Source organism: Ascaphus truei, chromosome 7, assembly GCF_040206685.1.
Source record: "Ascaphus truei isolate aAscTru1 chromosome 7, aAscTru1.hap1, whole genome shotgun sequence".
Classification (NCBI taxonomy): domain Eukaryota; kingdom Metazoa; phylum Chordata; class Amphibia; order Anura; family Ascaphidae; genus Ascaphus; species Ascaphus truei.
This window is the reverse complement of record NC_134489.1, coordinates 69,843,874-69,859,720: the sequence shown is the minus strand read 5'-3', so window position 1 is coordinate 69,859,720 and position 15,847 is coordinate 69,843,874. Positions and strand designations below refer to the sequence as shown.

The window sequence follows — 15,847 nt, the reverse complement described above, 5'->3', positions numbered from 1 at the left end:
ATAAGGGTGCTTCAGGGAAGACCTGTTGCTGTCTTGTATCTTCCTGGAGAATGGGTTGTAGTGCCCTGGCGATCTTGCGTAGTAGGGCTTCTAGGTGTGGGTTATATATGACCACCAAAGGTACCCTGTCGCTTGTCTCTTTCTGTCTGTATTCAAGGAGATCACTTCTTGGTATTCTGGTGGCTTTGTGGATTTGCTGGTCTACAATTCTGTGGTTATATCCACGGTTTATGAAATCCGATCTCAAGGCTGTAATCCGGCCAATGGCATTAAGTTTGTTTAGCAGGTCGTGGTGTCCTGGATATTAGAACACAGGGAGAGATGGGGGAGCACAGTGTGAGGGAAGGTAGTTTAAAAGTGTATTTTCTTCCGCTGAAAGTCGAATGTGGTGTAGAACACCTCTATTTGGCCTTCAGTCTATGAAGTAAATTTCTAGGGTGATGAACGTATATAAAATAAATGTATAAGTGAAAGGATAACTCACACGGCCTTGTGTGAGTTCTATCACATCAAGGTTTCTTTAACTGCTTGGTCTTCCTTTGGGATGCAGATCCTTCTTCTTGTCTTCGCTCCTCGCTGTCTTTCAGATGTTCGCCGTTGGATGCATAGCTCGTTTGAATGTTCTCCGTTGGATGCGTGGCTCGTTCACAATCGTTTTTCTCGTAGAAATGAAAAATGCAGTTAGATACGCACACGTAAAAGCTAGCTGCAATGCAGGGGGAGACTGTGAGATAATCTATTACCCCACGTTAAATATACTAATGATATCTCACTCACATGGCCTAATGTGAGTGTTTTCCTGTAGCAGTGTCTTGTTGTCCCTTTGGTCAGGGATTGCAGATGGGAACAGGATAGTGAAGGGAGGGATTCGGAAAAATATATAACGTCAAATACTCACACGGGCCAGTGTGAGTACACACTTGTAAATGTTTCTTTTGGGCTTCTGAATCCTGTGGTGGAGACCTTCTGTGTGCTGGTGTATGGGGTAAATATAGAGACTATGAGATAATGATGGTCTATAAGAATTGTACTTTTATGGAGAAAAACACAGTAAAAACAAAAACAAAAAGATAACATGGAATGTAAAAACTAAAAGCAAAGAAGCAACTAATTGCTTCTAAAAGAACAGCAAGGGGAGTCAAATAAGTGGTAAGTGGTGAGAAGTCCCTGGTCTCCGCGTCCGGATTTGGGGGATACCACATCACCTCTGTCTCCCCTGTAATGGCTGCAAACTGTCCAAGATGTCCTGGATATAGCTGGAGAGGCTACCAGCACCTATTATAAAGGTAAGTATCTCCGCCAGCAGGGAGTTCCTGGAGCTGAAATTAATGGGGTTCAGCCCCGGAGACGCCCTGCTTCAATCATGCATTAAAAAAAAAAACCTTTAAAAGATTTAGAATGTAAAAATGTCTTTAAAAGAAATTGAGTAGGGGAGCTGCTCCTTTTAGGCAGTTTGACAATTATTCTATAAATATTTTATTTTTCATATTTAGGATTAACAATTCAAACAGCTAAGAACACTGGAACATTATTCCATACTTAACAGGTTAATTGACATCTGCTTTTAATTTCAGACCCAGAAGGGTAAAGTACATGGGAGCATTGATGTTGGCTTGTCTGTTATGTCAATCAAGAAGAAGGCGCGCAGAATAGATTTGGATACAGAAGAGAACATATATCATCTAAAGGTGGGTTCCTCGTCAACAGGCTCATCCTGTCCAAAATATTATATTATCCCAATTCTTCAAGTTGTTATATTGGTTGATATTCATCTCGGGATTGAAGTCTGATGTATAAGGTATTACGAAGTGTCACTATTTTTGACAATTTACAAACAAACATACAGTATATCTACACTTAATGGCATTTCAACAATAAGCATCTCTATTGAATTGTTGTTAAATGGGTCAGTGGGCAATGGACATTTATGTTACAGGTTTGGAAAAAGTTATTTCTCTTACTATTATTCATTGATAAAATAAATGAATACGAGTACTCACGCAAATATAGAGGCCTCCTTTCACACGTTCAAATGTTTCGCTGTATTGTTTCCGCAAATACAAGTATCACCTGTGAGCACATTCACACGCCTCAGACAGGTCTGCAATGCTGCTTATCCCCATTATCTCTTAGCAGGCAGTGCTTCTACAGTAGCCAGGAATTCTGGAAATGACATGAAATGAGCACCTTTTGCTTCAAGTCCAACATGCGCCCCATTAAGCATATGCCTGCCATATTACACAGGTTTTCAGCACAGCCTGGGTTAAAGAAGTGCATAGCTAGTATTATTTCAGAATCCACATAATATACTGCCCAAGTTTCACTGTTACAGCTAATAGAAAACAAGACCATATTTCATATACAGCTGAACCCCGTTATAACGTGGTGCTCGGGGGCCACAGAATGAGACCGCGTTATAACCGGGATCGCTATTTTTTTTTTAAAATGGCCACCGCGATCAGGGATTCCACGTCCACCGGAGGGGGAGAGCTGGAATAACTCTCCCAGCTCTCCCTGAAGCCGGCGTCGCAGCGGCAGCCCCACGCAGCACTACCCGGCACATGTAGCAGCAGCTGATCTGTGTGCTGTGCAGAGAAGCTGCAAGTCTGCGAGAGGGGAGGGGGAGCGGGGGGAGGATCTCACGGAGTCAGGAGAAGTCGGGCAGGAACCAGCTCCCTTCTTTTCTCTTCCCCCCAGCGGAGGTGGAGGGAGGGAGAGGGGTGTGTGTGTAACAGTGAGACTGAGGGGAGTGTGTGTGTGTAACAGTGAGACTGAGGGAAGTGTGTGTGTGTGTGTGTGTGTGTGTGTGTGTGTGTGTGTGTGTGTGTGTGTGTGTGTGTGTGTGTGTGTGTGTGTGTGTGTGTGTGATTTAAGTTATGGTGGGTGAAAAGGTGACTAAAAACCCTCCACCGTATAGCATATAAAAATATTACTTGTGAGCACATTCACATGTCTTAGACAGGTCTGCAACCCTGTCCTTCACCATTATCACCTAGCATACAGCGCTTCCACTTCAGCAAGGGATTCTGGGAAATGACATGCAAATGAGCACACAGTGCCACCTTTTGTCTCAAGTCCACATTACATGGTTAAACCCTTAAGCCAATGCATGCTGCTTTAAACACAGCTTTTAAACATAAGTTGCAAAGCCAGTACAACCAACCTCACACTGACGAGACCCACAAGGTCGAAACAGTCTGTCTGTGAGTGGGTTTATTGGCTTTGCATCTCATCCCATGCTATGTTTAAAAGCTGTGTTTAAAGCAGCATGCATTGGTTTAAGGTTTTAACCATGTAATGTGGTCGTGAGACGTGACACGCGTCAAATGACGCTGCGGGTCACGTGATGACGCCGCGTGAGGTAAGGAAGGGGGCGCATAACAGAGGAGAGGAGGCGGGCCACAGCAAAAAAAGTAAAAGCTCTAAAGTATATGGACAGTGGAGCTATCCAGCATCTGAAATAGCTCAATATTAGCGCTGCCGCACTGAACAGCAGAGGTTGTTGATTACGACACTTAGTACCCCCTTCTTCACAAGTGGCCTTAGGTTTGTATGTATAGGTCTTATGGAAATCTTTTAGGAGGTGTGGGGTGTGACTCATTTAAATATACTTTACATATCTCCCAGGTAATTAAGGTGTGCTCCATTTTTTGCACAGGTGTCTCTCCATATGTTATCTGGAGGGAGCTACCACCACCTTTAGGTATGACCTAAATAACATCAGTTTAAATCCCTGCATTAACATGAACTGCCTTTTTGATGTTAGGGGAGCACCTCTACTGCATATCATTAACACTCACGGGCGGGGGGAAAAATAACAACCATACATTATTTAAGGAGTAGCACTGGGTTAACGTTACGCTATAGTGATTAGGTGTTATAATTAAACTAAAGTTAATTTAGGTTAACATCAGGTTAAATAGGATAACCAAGCTTTTGTGGTCAAACCGGATCATTGTCGTATTGAGGCTAAATCGTTTTTACTGTAGACAAGTTTATTTTAATACCTGGTTTTATCTGTACCAAACTTAGGAGACTTGCCATTTTCCTATATTTAATGCAGATTGTTAATCACAGAAGTTCAAACTGCATGACAGGAATTTGGGGCTCTAATAAAAGGGGGGGAAAAAAGGGCAGGGATGCAAAATTTGCTACACCCTCTATTATATTTTCGTTGTTTATCTTATGCCTAACTTACCCTAACGACAATACCTTAATTAACACACACAGAGCCAAATGGTTTTCAATGTACTATGCTCTTATACATTGATGAAAATGCCTCTGTCATTGCTGTGTTTAACAGGGAAAAGGCACATGATCCGAAGAGCCCGGGAAGTTATAGCGCAGACCCTGCTAATCTGAGGTTTTGCTTGGCATGGTGAATGTTTTATCTGACCAAGGATGTAACTACACAAAGCTTCCTTTTGTGGTGTGACCAGGGCAAAATAGGTGTTTTATTGTTAGTGAATTATCAGCATTGATGGTCAGGATACATTTTAAAATTGGACTGTGTCTACATTTGTAGATCAAAATTGCCTTTCGTAGTTTTAGTTCTATATAATACTGTATAGATCCACAATATAGTTCTTAAGACAACAATAGAACTAACTGCCGACTTTGCTCTATTCAGGTGAAATCTCAGGATACTTTTGATGCCTGGGTATCAAAACTGCGTCATCACAGACTTTACCGCCAGAATGAGATTGTGAGGTCGCCCAGAGATGCCAACTTTCACATGTTTCCATCTACATCGACCACAGAGTCCTCACCAGCAGCAAATATTACCGTGCCAGAGGGAAAGGTATATACAGATCATGTTTCGTTCATTATATTAATGGAACACCAGATGCATGCAACGCTTTGCAAACTGCTAAACAGACAATGTGATGCTATGTAGCGGCATTACATCTAAAAGTTCTATTTTACAGGAGAGGGGAAGGGTTGAAGGGAGACGGGTTGGGTCCATAGGGGGTGTGGAATATCGGTGGTGATGGAATTGTTTGGTGTGCAGTGTAAAAGTCCTGGTTTAAGCCGGTGTTCTCTTGGTTTCTGACCACTGTGATGTGCCCTATCTCCACTTTTCCACTGTGGTACATGTTATCCACGGATGAACCATTGGTTTCTGAAAACAAATACTGTACATAGTTCTTTTTTTTGTTGCTAATTTTTGTCTGGACATTTTCTACTTTAATAATTGATCTCTTGTCTCATAATTTCTTGGCACCTTTTTCTTATTTATTCCTGAAACTCTCCTCTCTCTTATCTCTTGAGTCTGACCATAGGCCAGTGAAACCAAAGATTTATATGCGTCAGGGTCTTCATTCTTGGCCTTTATTACAAGAGAAATGTAAAACAAAGTATCACGTGCGTTTTTAACTTTTTCTTTCTTTATTTGCCAACCTAAACACCACATTATATCAGCCATACGGCTCAGTTTTATTTTCATCATAATGCTGCGCTTATTGTGCCGGTGACAGCGACGCGACGTCGCATCAAAACAAATGCATTGTCGCGTGCGCTGATAGTAAGCGCGGAGCAGCGGCTTGTTCGCGATCGCTGGAAGTCATCTCAATTTGACTTTCCAGCAACCAGAGCCTGATGTCGCTGTCGCCGGCACTATAAGCGTAGCCTTAGGGTCACCTTTGGTCTCTTGTCTTTACAGCAAAACATTACAGCTTTAGATTTTTGCATTATGCTGTGTTTAAAGCTAAGAAAGTAGAAAGCTAGCAACTCATTTCTGGATTGCTGTCTTGTCTTTTTGAATCTTTATCTTGACATAAAGCGCATAGGGGCAAAACTCTGTGTATGTGCTATAGCTATACAAGACATTGCAGATAGGTAGACCTCATTGTTGTGTGTTTATGTAGAGGGACTTCGAGACCTGGGTGTGAATGGAACAGAGTTAGTCTGACCATATTTCCATGAGACAAAAACGGGACATTGGGATAGCAAAAACGGGACGGGGTTATGTAATATTCCGTATTCATGAAAAAGTAAGACGATTAGTAAGACGATAACAAAAGTTTTATTACATGAATATATTGAGCTAACAATTATTCTTCAGTGACAGAACTCATACAAAAATTTAGGTAGACATAGAGGGGGACTGTATTTCACCACGATTGTACCATGCGGCGGCAGAAGAGGCGGCGGTGATGGCTGCAGGAAGTTCTTGTCTTGTGTGTCTTGTCACTGGTGGTTCAGCATTACTGCTATATGCTGTAATGAGAAAAGTAATTTATATCCACTTTCCTTTCTATAGTGTTTAGAACGCCAATACAACAATGAGGTGTGTTCTCATTGTTTCTACTGTTTACTGTTTTTTATTGTTCATGATCTCCCCCAGTCCCATTGAGCAGACGGACCCCCCCCTTCATGATCTCCCCCAGTCCCATTGAGCAGATGGACCCCACCCCTTCATGATCTCCCCCAGTCCCATTGAACAGATGGATCCCCCCCTTCATTATCTTCCCAGTCCCATTGAGCAGACAGACCCCCCCCCTTCATGATCTCCCCCAGACACGGCTGCTGCCTTCCCCCAAGAGCACCACGTGGGGGTGGGGGGAACCCCCCAGGAGCACCACGTGGGTGGGTAACCCATCAGGAGTACCATGTGGGGGTGGGGGTAACCCCCCAGGAGCTCCACGTGGGTGGGTAACCCACCAGGAGTACCATGTGGGGTGGGGGAAACACCCCAGGAGCACCACATGGGGGTGTGGGGCGGGGAAAAACCCCACGGGAGGCTGACTAGTCTCCCCCGAGTGGGCCGCCAGCCCGCCATGACCCGGCTCCGTCACTTTCCCCCCTTCCAATCCCCCCCTCCTCCTCAGCCTCCCACCAAGCGCACGGGGCGCCTGCGGCGGCAAGCCGTTCCTTTCTGGAACGCACCAACTGCTGCGCGTGCGGCCACCGGACCCCCCTCCCTGCACCCAAAGCCCAAAACCCCCTTGCCCCGAGACCATCACTCCCAACCGGGCATCCGTCCCGAGAAGGTACTCAGTCTTGGAGGCAATGCGGGTCCAGGAGCGTGCAGGGAGATGTCCTGAGCTGGCGGCAAAGAGGGCGTTACTCTGCGGAAGGAGGGTGCGCGTGTTACCTCTGGGGTGGGGGGTGGTGGTTAGGGAGGGAGGGCGCGCGCGTGCTAGTGAATCCATGTCATCCAACTGCTGTCAGGGTGGGCGCATTACAGTTCGGAGCGCTCCTTCAGGAAGGGGAGGTGGAGGGGGGCCGAAAACGGAACAAAATAGACATTTAGATTAAAAAGACGGGACGGTAGGAAAATAGTGAAAAAAACGGGACTGTCCCGTTCAAAACGGGACGTATGGTCAGCCTAAACAGAGTGGAGCAATTCAAAAGATTTGACAATGTTCATTTGAAATATTTCAACTATCTTGACAAATCCGTGAACGCTTTAGAAATAAATGAGCCCAATGGCAGTGTGCATGCAGTGATCCCAGCATGCATCTAATACGGGAAGCAGTGACGTGTGCCCAGATTACATCTCAAGCACATACAGTATAGAAAATACTCTCTGGTTTAATGCACCACTAATGGGGATTACAGTCCAATGAGAAACAATCCACTTGTTATAATGTATGAACAGGTTGAAGGATTACCACTATTTTGATTGGTGGTGTTTTTCCCCGAATTAAATATTTTCTGGATAATGATCAATGAAGGGAACCAATTAATTCACCATCTCCATCTCTAATGCTAGATATAGCCATGCTTTCATTTGAGCAGTGGTGGAAATTCTGAGCTAACTGGGAGGCTGCAATTATAGTTTCAGTGTCTCTATATGTATGTTCGGGTATCACATTTCCTTGGTGCACATTTGCTATAATTTTGGTGCAGAAAATCGAATGAGATTTATTACTGGAAAAAATGAAAATGCCGTAAGGCAATGAGCGCGGCCGCTACGGGGCGCGCGCCACGTGAGGAATCCAATACATTTGATTTTGACGCACGACGGCCGGGTCACATGTGCGGTTCAGCCAATGAGGGCAAACCGCTCACGTGACATCATGGGATCTCCTCCCGGCACGCCTTCGGCACACCCCCGTCGCGCAATCCTGCAGGCCGTGTATCGCTCCAGCGAACGGGCACCATGGCCGCAGCCTTAGACCTTATCATGCAGCAGTAGATTCACTTCCCTACATATGATCGCAATAGGAAAATGAAGTTAGGTGGCCACCTTATTAAGGTATAAGATACGAAGCAGTGGTCCAAGCCCTGATCCTGGTGGGACACACTTATCACATGTAAGACAATAGTTATACACTTTTAGTGCTCAAGAGGCCTGTCCGAGGTCTGTCCAGCAGCAAAGACATTATTTGATTGCACAGGGTTGTAAATATGCCTTATATTAAAGCAACAATACCTCCCCTTCTTTATTTTTACAGAATAGAAACTGGTAGATACTCTAAGTGAAATAGGGCTATTTTGTTACATACTGTAGTTACATAGTTACATAGTAGATTACGTTGTTAAAATATATATATGTCCATAAAGTTCAGCCAATGTTAAATTTAGATGAAAAATACTTATCCTATATTTGTATTTACAGAATATTGATCCAGAAGAAGGCAAACAAAAAAAAACCTGCAGTTAAACATTATCCAATGATGTCTTATAGGGGGTGGGGAGTGGGGAGGAGGAGGGGAAGAATTCCTTCCTGACTCCAATAATGGTAATCAGATTTCTCCCTGGATCAACATCCTTCTCATGTTAACTGTTTTGGTATGTCCCTGTATATTTTTCTAAAAAGATGTCCAACCTTTTCTTAAATATATCTATTGTATCTGCCATCACAGTCTCCATGGGTAAGGAATTACACATTTTAACTAATCAAGGTGTTGTCTTACTAAGGATTTATACAGTGGTATAATTATGGTTTAATCCCTTCCTTCCATACCCCATTCAATGCAAGATGAGATCTTATTTGCTTTTGCAGCTACTGCCTGACATTGGTCAGTATTGTTAAGCCTGCTGTCTATAAGCACTCCTAAATCCTTCTCCGTCAAGGTGTTAGTGTCATCAGCAAAGATGGAGACTTTGTTTTCTACGTCAACCTCAAGGTCATTCATAAACAAGTTAAAAAGCGGCGGCCCCCGTACCAAACCTTGAGGTACTCCACTTACAACTTTAGCCCAACTCTCTCTTGTCTATACTTCAAGCCGTTTTCAATCCAGGTGCAAATATTTGTACCCAGACCAATTTCTTTTAATTTGTACACTAACCTCTTGTGTGGAACCATATCACAACCATTTGCAAAATCTAAGCAGACCACATCAACTGCATTACCCTGGTCTAAATTCCTACTTACCTCCTCAAAGAAACTAATAACGTTAGTGTGGCACGACCTATCCTTCATAAAATCCATGCTGACTGTTACTAATAATTGAGTAAACTATTAGGTATTCCTGAGTATTATTCCATACTAAACCTTCAAGTAACTTCCCCTCTAGTATTGATGTCAGGGCTACAGGTCTGTAATTCCCCAGTTGTGATCTACCTCCCTTTTTAAATATAGGCACCACGTCTGCATTACGCTAATCTTGTGGTACTGAGCCTATAGAAATGGAGTCTATTGTATTGTTTGTCTTTATTTATATAGCGCCATTAATGTACATAGCGCTTCACAGTAGTAATACATGTGGTAATCAAATAAATTTATTTATAAAATATTTTACCAGGAAGTAATACATTGAGAGTTACCTCTCGTTTTCAAGTATGTCCTGGGCACAGAGTAAAACAAATAATACATGGTTACAAATACAGTTACATAAATGAACAGGGTATACATTATATACAAGAATAAATAACAGATAATATAAATAACAGATCATGGGAATAAGTGCTTTAGACATTAAAGTAACATTAAGGAAGAGGAGTCCCTGCCCCGAGGAGCTTACAGTCTAACTGGTAGGTAGGGAGAACGTACAGAGACAGTAGGAGGGAGTTCTGGTAAGTGCGTCTGCAGGGGGCCAAGCTATATGTATCATGTGTTCAGAATATCTACAGTGCTATTCATATGCTTCTTTAAGCAAGTGTGTCTTAAGGTGGGTCTTAAAGGTGGATAGAGAGGGTGCTAGTCGGGTAACTGAGGGGAAGGGCATTCCAGAGGTGTCGGGCAGTCAGTGAAAAAGGTTTAAGGCGGGAGAGGGCTTTAGACACAAAGGGGGTAGAAAGAAGACATCCTTGAGCAGAACGCAAGAGTCGGGGTGGTGCATAGCGGGAAATTAGGGCTGAGATGTAAGGAGGGGCAGAAGAGTGTAAAGCAGGGCTGCACAACATACGGCCCGTGGGCCGCATGCGGCCCCCCTGGCCTCTCTGTGTGGCCCGCGGTGACTCCGGCCGGGCGCCAGTTAATTAATGAAATAAATTTAAAAAAAAAAATATTTTTTTTTTAAAAGTTTAAAAAAATGGCGGCGATTCATCCTCCTCCACCGCCCTCCTCCACCTCCCCCCCCCCTCCTCCATCCCCCCCCCCCTTCCCGTCCCCGGGTTTTGCAGTGCGCGGGGGCAGAAGCAGCATGAGGAGGATGCAGGATGCCGGGGAGGTCAGAGCACGCTGGGGGCGGGGCTTAGTGCCGGGGAGAGGATGTGCTGATCTAAAAGAGGTAGAGGTGTTTGTGTGTGTCTGTGTGTCTGTGTGAGAGAAAAACGGGCTGGTTGGGGGTGGGTGTGAAAAACGGTCTGGTGCAGAGGTGGGGGGTGGGCTGCTGACATGTGAGGGGGGGGTGCTGACATGTGAGGGGGAGTGGGCTGCTGACATGTGAGGGGGGGTGGGCTGCTGACGTGAGGGGGGGGTGGGCTGCTGACATGTGAGGGGGAGTGGGCTGCTGACATGTGAGGGGGGGTGGGCTGCTGACATGTGAGGGGGGGTGGGCTGCTGACATGTGAGGGGGGGTGGGCTGCTGACATGTGAGGGGGGGTGGGCTGCTGACATGTGAGGGGGAGTGGGCTGCTGACATGTGAGGGGGGGTGGGCTGCTGACATGTGAGGGGGGGTGGGCTGCTGACATGTGAGGGGGGGTGGGCTGCTGACATGTGAGGGGGGGGTGGGCTGCTGACATGTGAGGGGGGGTGGGCTGCTGACATGTGAGGGGGGGTGGGCTGCTGACATGTGAGGGGGGGTGGGCTGCTGGCATGTGAGGGGGGGCTGCTGACATGTGAGGTGCAGGGGGTGTATGATGTGAGTTGCAGGGGGGAAGAGAGTGTCATATTGAGGAGAGGGGGAAAGAGTGTCATTGAGAGGAGGAGGAGAGAGTGTCATTTAGGGGAGGGGGAGAGTGTCATATTGAAGAGAGGGAGAGAGAGAGTGTCATATTGAGGAGAGAGAGTGTCATATTGAGGGGAGGGGGAGAGAGTGTTACTGTATATTGAGGGGAGGGGGAGAGTGTGTTATATTGAGGGGGGGGGAGAGTGTGTCATATTGAGGGGAGGGGGAGAGTGTCATATTGAGGGGAGGGGGAGAGTGTGTCATATTGAGGGGGGAGGGGGAGTGTGTCATATTGAGGGGGGAGGGGGAGTGTGTCATATTGAGGGGGGAGGGGGAGTGTGTCATATTGAGGGGAGGGGGAGAGTGTCATATTGAGGGGAGGGGGGGAGTGTGTCATATTGAGGGGGGAGGGGGAGTGTGTCATATTGAGGGGAGGGAGAGAGTGTGATATTGAGGGGAGGGAGAGAGAGAGTATCATATTGAGGGGAGGGAGAGAGAGAGAGTGTCATATTGAGGGGAGGGGGAGAGAGTGCCATATTGAGGGGAGGGGAAGAGTGTCATATTGAGGGGAGGGGGAGAGTGTGTCATATTGAGGGGAGGGGGAGAGTGTCATATTGAGGGGAGGGGGAGAGAGTCATACTGAGAGGAGGGGGAGAGGGTGTGATTTAGGGGAGGGGGAGAGTGTGTCATATTGAGGGGAGGGGGAGAGAGTGTCATATGGAGGGGAGGGGGAGAGAGTGTCATATTGAGTGGAGGGGGAGAGAGTGTCATATTGAGGGGAGGGGGAGAGTGTGTCATATTGAGGGGAGGGGGAGAGTGTCATTGAGAGGAGGGGGAGAGGGTGTGATTTAGGGGAGGGGGAGAGAGTGTTATATTGAGGGAAGAGAGACATGGGGGGGATGCTGACATGGGATGCTGACTTGGGGGGGGGGCTGCTGACATGGAATGGGCTGGGGGGATGTGGAGGGGGTATTGTGTTTTTGATGTGGAGGGGGGTATTGTGTTTTTGATGTGGAGGGTGGTATTGTGTGGGTGAGGGGGAGAGATGGGGGTATGAGAGATAGATGAGGATGATGATGATGGAGAGATGATGATGATGATGATGATTTAACCTGTGCGGCCCAAATTTTTTTTCCTTGGAGCAGTTCGGCCCTTCTCACTTTACGAGTTGGGCAGGCCTGGTGTAAAGCTTTAAAAGTGAGGAGAAGAATGGAGTGTGAGATGCGGGATTTGATCGGAAGCCAGGAGAGGGATTTCATGAGGGGAGATGCTGAGACAGATCTAGGAAAGAGTAGAGTAATTCTGGCAGCAGCATTTATGAATACTAAATGTAATGGTTTGGCTATAACTGAACTTAGCTCCTTAAGAACCCTTGGGTGCATGCCATTGGGGCCAGATATACTTAAATATCCGCCAGGGACCCTTGGCAGAGGATCGCAGCACACCAGGGTTCCCCAGCACCCTGGTTGAGAAATGTTATTGGGGCCAGTACTTAAACGTTATCAAGCCGCTTATGCACTTCTTCCTCAGTTAACCAATTATCACTGGGTTTCGCGCTGGGTTTTAAATTCTCATCCAATAGGAAGCTTCTACGGATAACCCCCTGGTGTCCCATCCTGTAAAAGAAAAAGGGAAGAGGAGGGCATGAATATATATAATATTGGTAAACTTGATGAACCATGGAAAACCAGAAAAACCCTTGTAATATTATTTATAATGAACTCTGGCTGCTTGTGAATGGTGAAAATATGATGCACAAAATCATATAGCATCATTCTCTGCATAATGTAAATTGCCAAATACATTGTTTTAGTGGCACTGACGATGCCTGAACAATGAGTGTCAGCCTTTCTAGTTCTTTATGACAATGAGCAGCAAACACTGTGGCAAGTGCTATTAATCATGCCTTATATGCTGCATTCATTATACTTTGTTTCCAGACTTCTTGCTTCAAAGCAAATGCGCTCCATGCTTTATTGCTTTAAAATCAAGGGGTTTTATTACAAAAGAGAGATAACCTCAGTCTTTGATGTGGAATTAATAAAGAGACCCAGCAATTTCCACATCACCATCGCACACCGTCCCTGAGCTGGCACATGTTTGTTTAAATGATAGGCAGCCTGGCATATGATATTTGAACAGTTAATACACTGCAGCCTTGTGCCATGAATGAATAGCCGTTATCCTGCTGTGGAAGCACTTTAAGAAGCTACGTAACAAATAACCACAGAGAAAACACCTTTCACTCTGTGCAACCGCTTTGAGTTACAGTATGCATACAGTATAATGCTTCAAATTGATCACTTGACCTATGTACTAAAACAGCAACCCCCTCCCCCAGTATTATTTTTGGAAGCTTATCTGAACTGTGGGGTTTCCTGGAGCTGGTTAGGAACCTCTTCCCACCCCCCCCCCCTGGGTTTCAGACACATTTGTAATATTTTTTGTGTATGTTGACACACAAAAAGCAACATATGTTACACGATTTGGTTGGATGCCAGGGGGAACCTAAACCCCCTGGCCATTTTATGTCCAGCGGGCAAATATTCCTTCCCGGTGCCGGTACTGCAAGAATTGAGGGGGAGAGGTAGGGAACGGTTGGGGGAATACAGATCAGCTCCAAATTGTGTCATGCTGTGTATACCATACTTGTTGCTCCAGATTCTTACAGTACATCTAGTGCAGTTATCTAAACAGGAAAGTTAATGTCACCTCTGACCTGGCAGATTTTTTGACAGGGTTAAAAGTAGAAAAAGTGACACACAGAGGTGCAGACACATCCCTTTATAATCTGTAACTCCTCCTACTGACACTCCTCCAATCACAAGCAGACATGGCGCAGAAACTGGAGCAAAGTCATCCATTGATGCTAAGAGGCGCTGCACAAAAAACACACAGTTGCTCCAAAATGGCCATAGTACATAGGGCCACACGTGTTTTCTTTAGCCTTTGTGCACTCTGTCCTCATCAGAGATCCCATATAAGGAGAGGGGCCTGTGTCTGAGCAAACACTTGTTGAACACACCGTGATATCAAACACAAGAGAGCAGCCAGAGGAAATCAAATGCCTCCCACGTCTCAGCTCAGCATGTTCTTATGATTACTTTAGGGAAATGATTTAAAACTACTTATTGATGTCAAATTTTGTTCAAATTAAATTAAAATGATCAATACCCCAGATTTAACGACGTAAACATGTCACCGCGATTAGTAGACTTTGGTTTTAGAAAGCCTTGTCACTTTAGGTGAGGAATTAGTTATGTGATGCATGTATTATAATAGTATGCATTACTTGCTTGTGCATCTGTAAAAATGGCCATATCCGAGCTGCCTCAGAGATTTAATTAACCCATTGTGTTCCTCTCTGGTGTTCTGGGAATGGCCTGTAACATGGTCATCTTAGCCTGGGGAGCTGCAGACATGTTGGAGGTTAAAGAGCTACTGTAAGATCTGCAACTATCCTGAGAGCAGCGGCATGTTCCCATGTGAAGCAATACTAATGTGCTGTATGTGTGTCTACACATTATTTACAAAGAACGCTAATATTTATCTTACATTCACCATTCTAGGTACCACAGAATAACTTCATGTGGCAATCTCCCATTCCATGCAGCAACAGCCTCCCCGCAACTTGTACAACTGGTAAAAGTAAAGTTGCTGCATGGTTACAAGACTCTGAAGAGATGGATAAATGTGCAGAAGGTACTGTATGCGTTTGGTGTTATGCTCCAACACCACGGTTTACATATCTGTTACTGGCTAAGCTGTTACATATATGAACCCTGTGCATATGTATTTGCCAATGCTTTATTTGGGGGCTAAAGGAGTAGTGGCTAGTGTCATTGTGTGTACTTCTCCTTGTGTTTTGTGCATCAAAATTTGCTTGTGAGATTCTTGTAGCAGGGACCTGCAAAATTCTCTACAGTGCTGAAAAAATATATAACTTTTTTCTGTACGGACCAATGCTGACAATTTTCTTTTAATCTTCTCTTAAGCAAGCTTCTGTTAAACAGGAGTACCCATCACCATTATACACTATACAACTCCATCCCCTGTACACTCACTGAGGTTATCCTATATCGAACCTTTCTGGGAATCTTGGTCCAGTCGTCTTGAGTAGTGTAGCATTAAGTATAGAATTGAGAGCATAGTTACAGGGCAGCATGTTGTAATACAATGGGATCAGTTCAGTCTTCCCTGGACTCGGACAGCGTTTATACATTGGCACAGACCTTAGCGTTGTTGATCTCCATCGTCCACAAGATATTACATTGCCCTTCTTCAAATCTCAGGAACTAGGAGGTCTCTGGAGATAAAAGTAGGGCAGTTCAGCTCCCAGGGACCAGTCCATATTATGTTTAACATACAATTTAACAAAGATTGGAGCAGCACAGATTTCTGCTTTAAGCTACGAATAGACCACAATTCTAAGCACCTTCTTCATGTTATTTACAAACGGGCAGATTCTTCAAGTACCGGTGATCCTGCGTCGACTTCCATCCTAATCAGTGGGAGTTGACAGTGGATCAGATGCACTAACCCGAAATGGTGCTTGATGAATCTGCCACATTGTGCTCTAAAATCTGTAAATGGATGACTTGTCTATGACAATGACAGACGATGA

The 15,847-nt window shown here is 45.1% G+C and overlaps 1 protein-coding gene across 5 annotated transcripts in view; it reads left to right on the top strand.

Annotated features, from left to right (window-relative positions):
- The window catches only part of OSBPL6 (oxysterol binding protein like 6), a 176,137-nt gene that overhangs the window by 114,810 nt on the left and 45,480 nt on the right, over positions 1-15,847 (top strand). For all 5 annotated transcript variants that reach the window (XM_075608979.1, XM_075608976.1, XM_075608978.1 and 2 more), the window contains 3 exons: positions 1,575-1,688; positions 4,631-4,801; positions 14,793-14,925. In XM_075608979.1, coding sequence (XP_075465094.1) covers positions 1,575-1,688; positions 4,631-4,801; positions 14,793-14,925 — 418 coding nt within the window. The remainder of the gene's footprint in view (positions 1-1,574; positions 1,689-4,630; positions 4,802-14,792; positions 14,926-15,847) is intronic.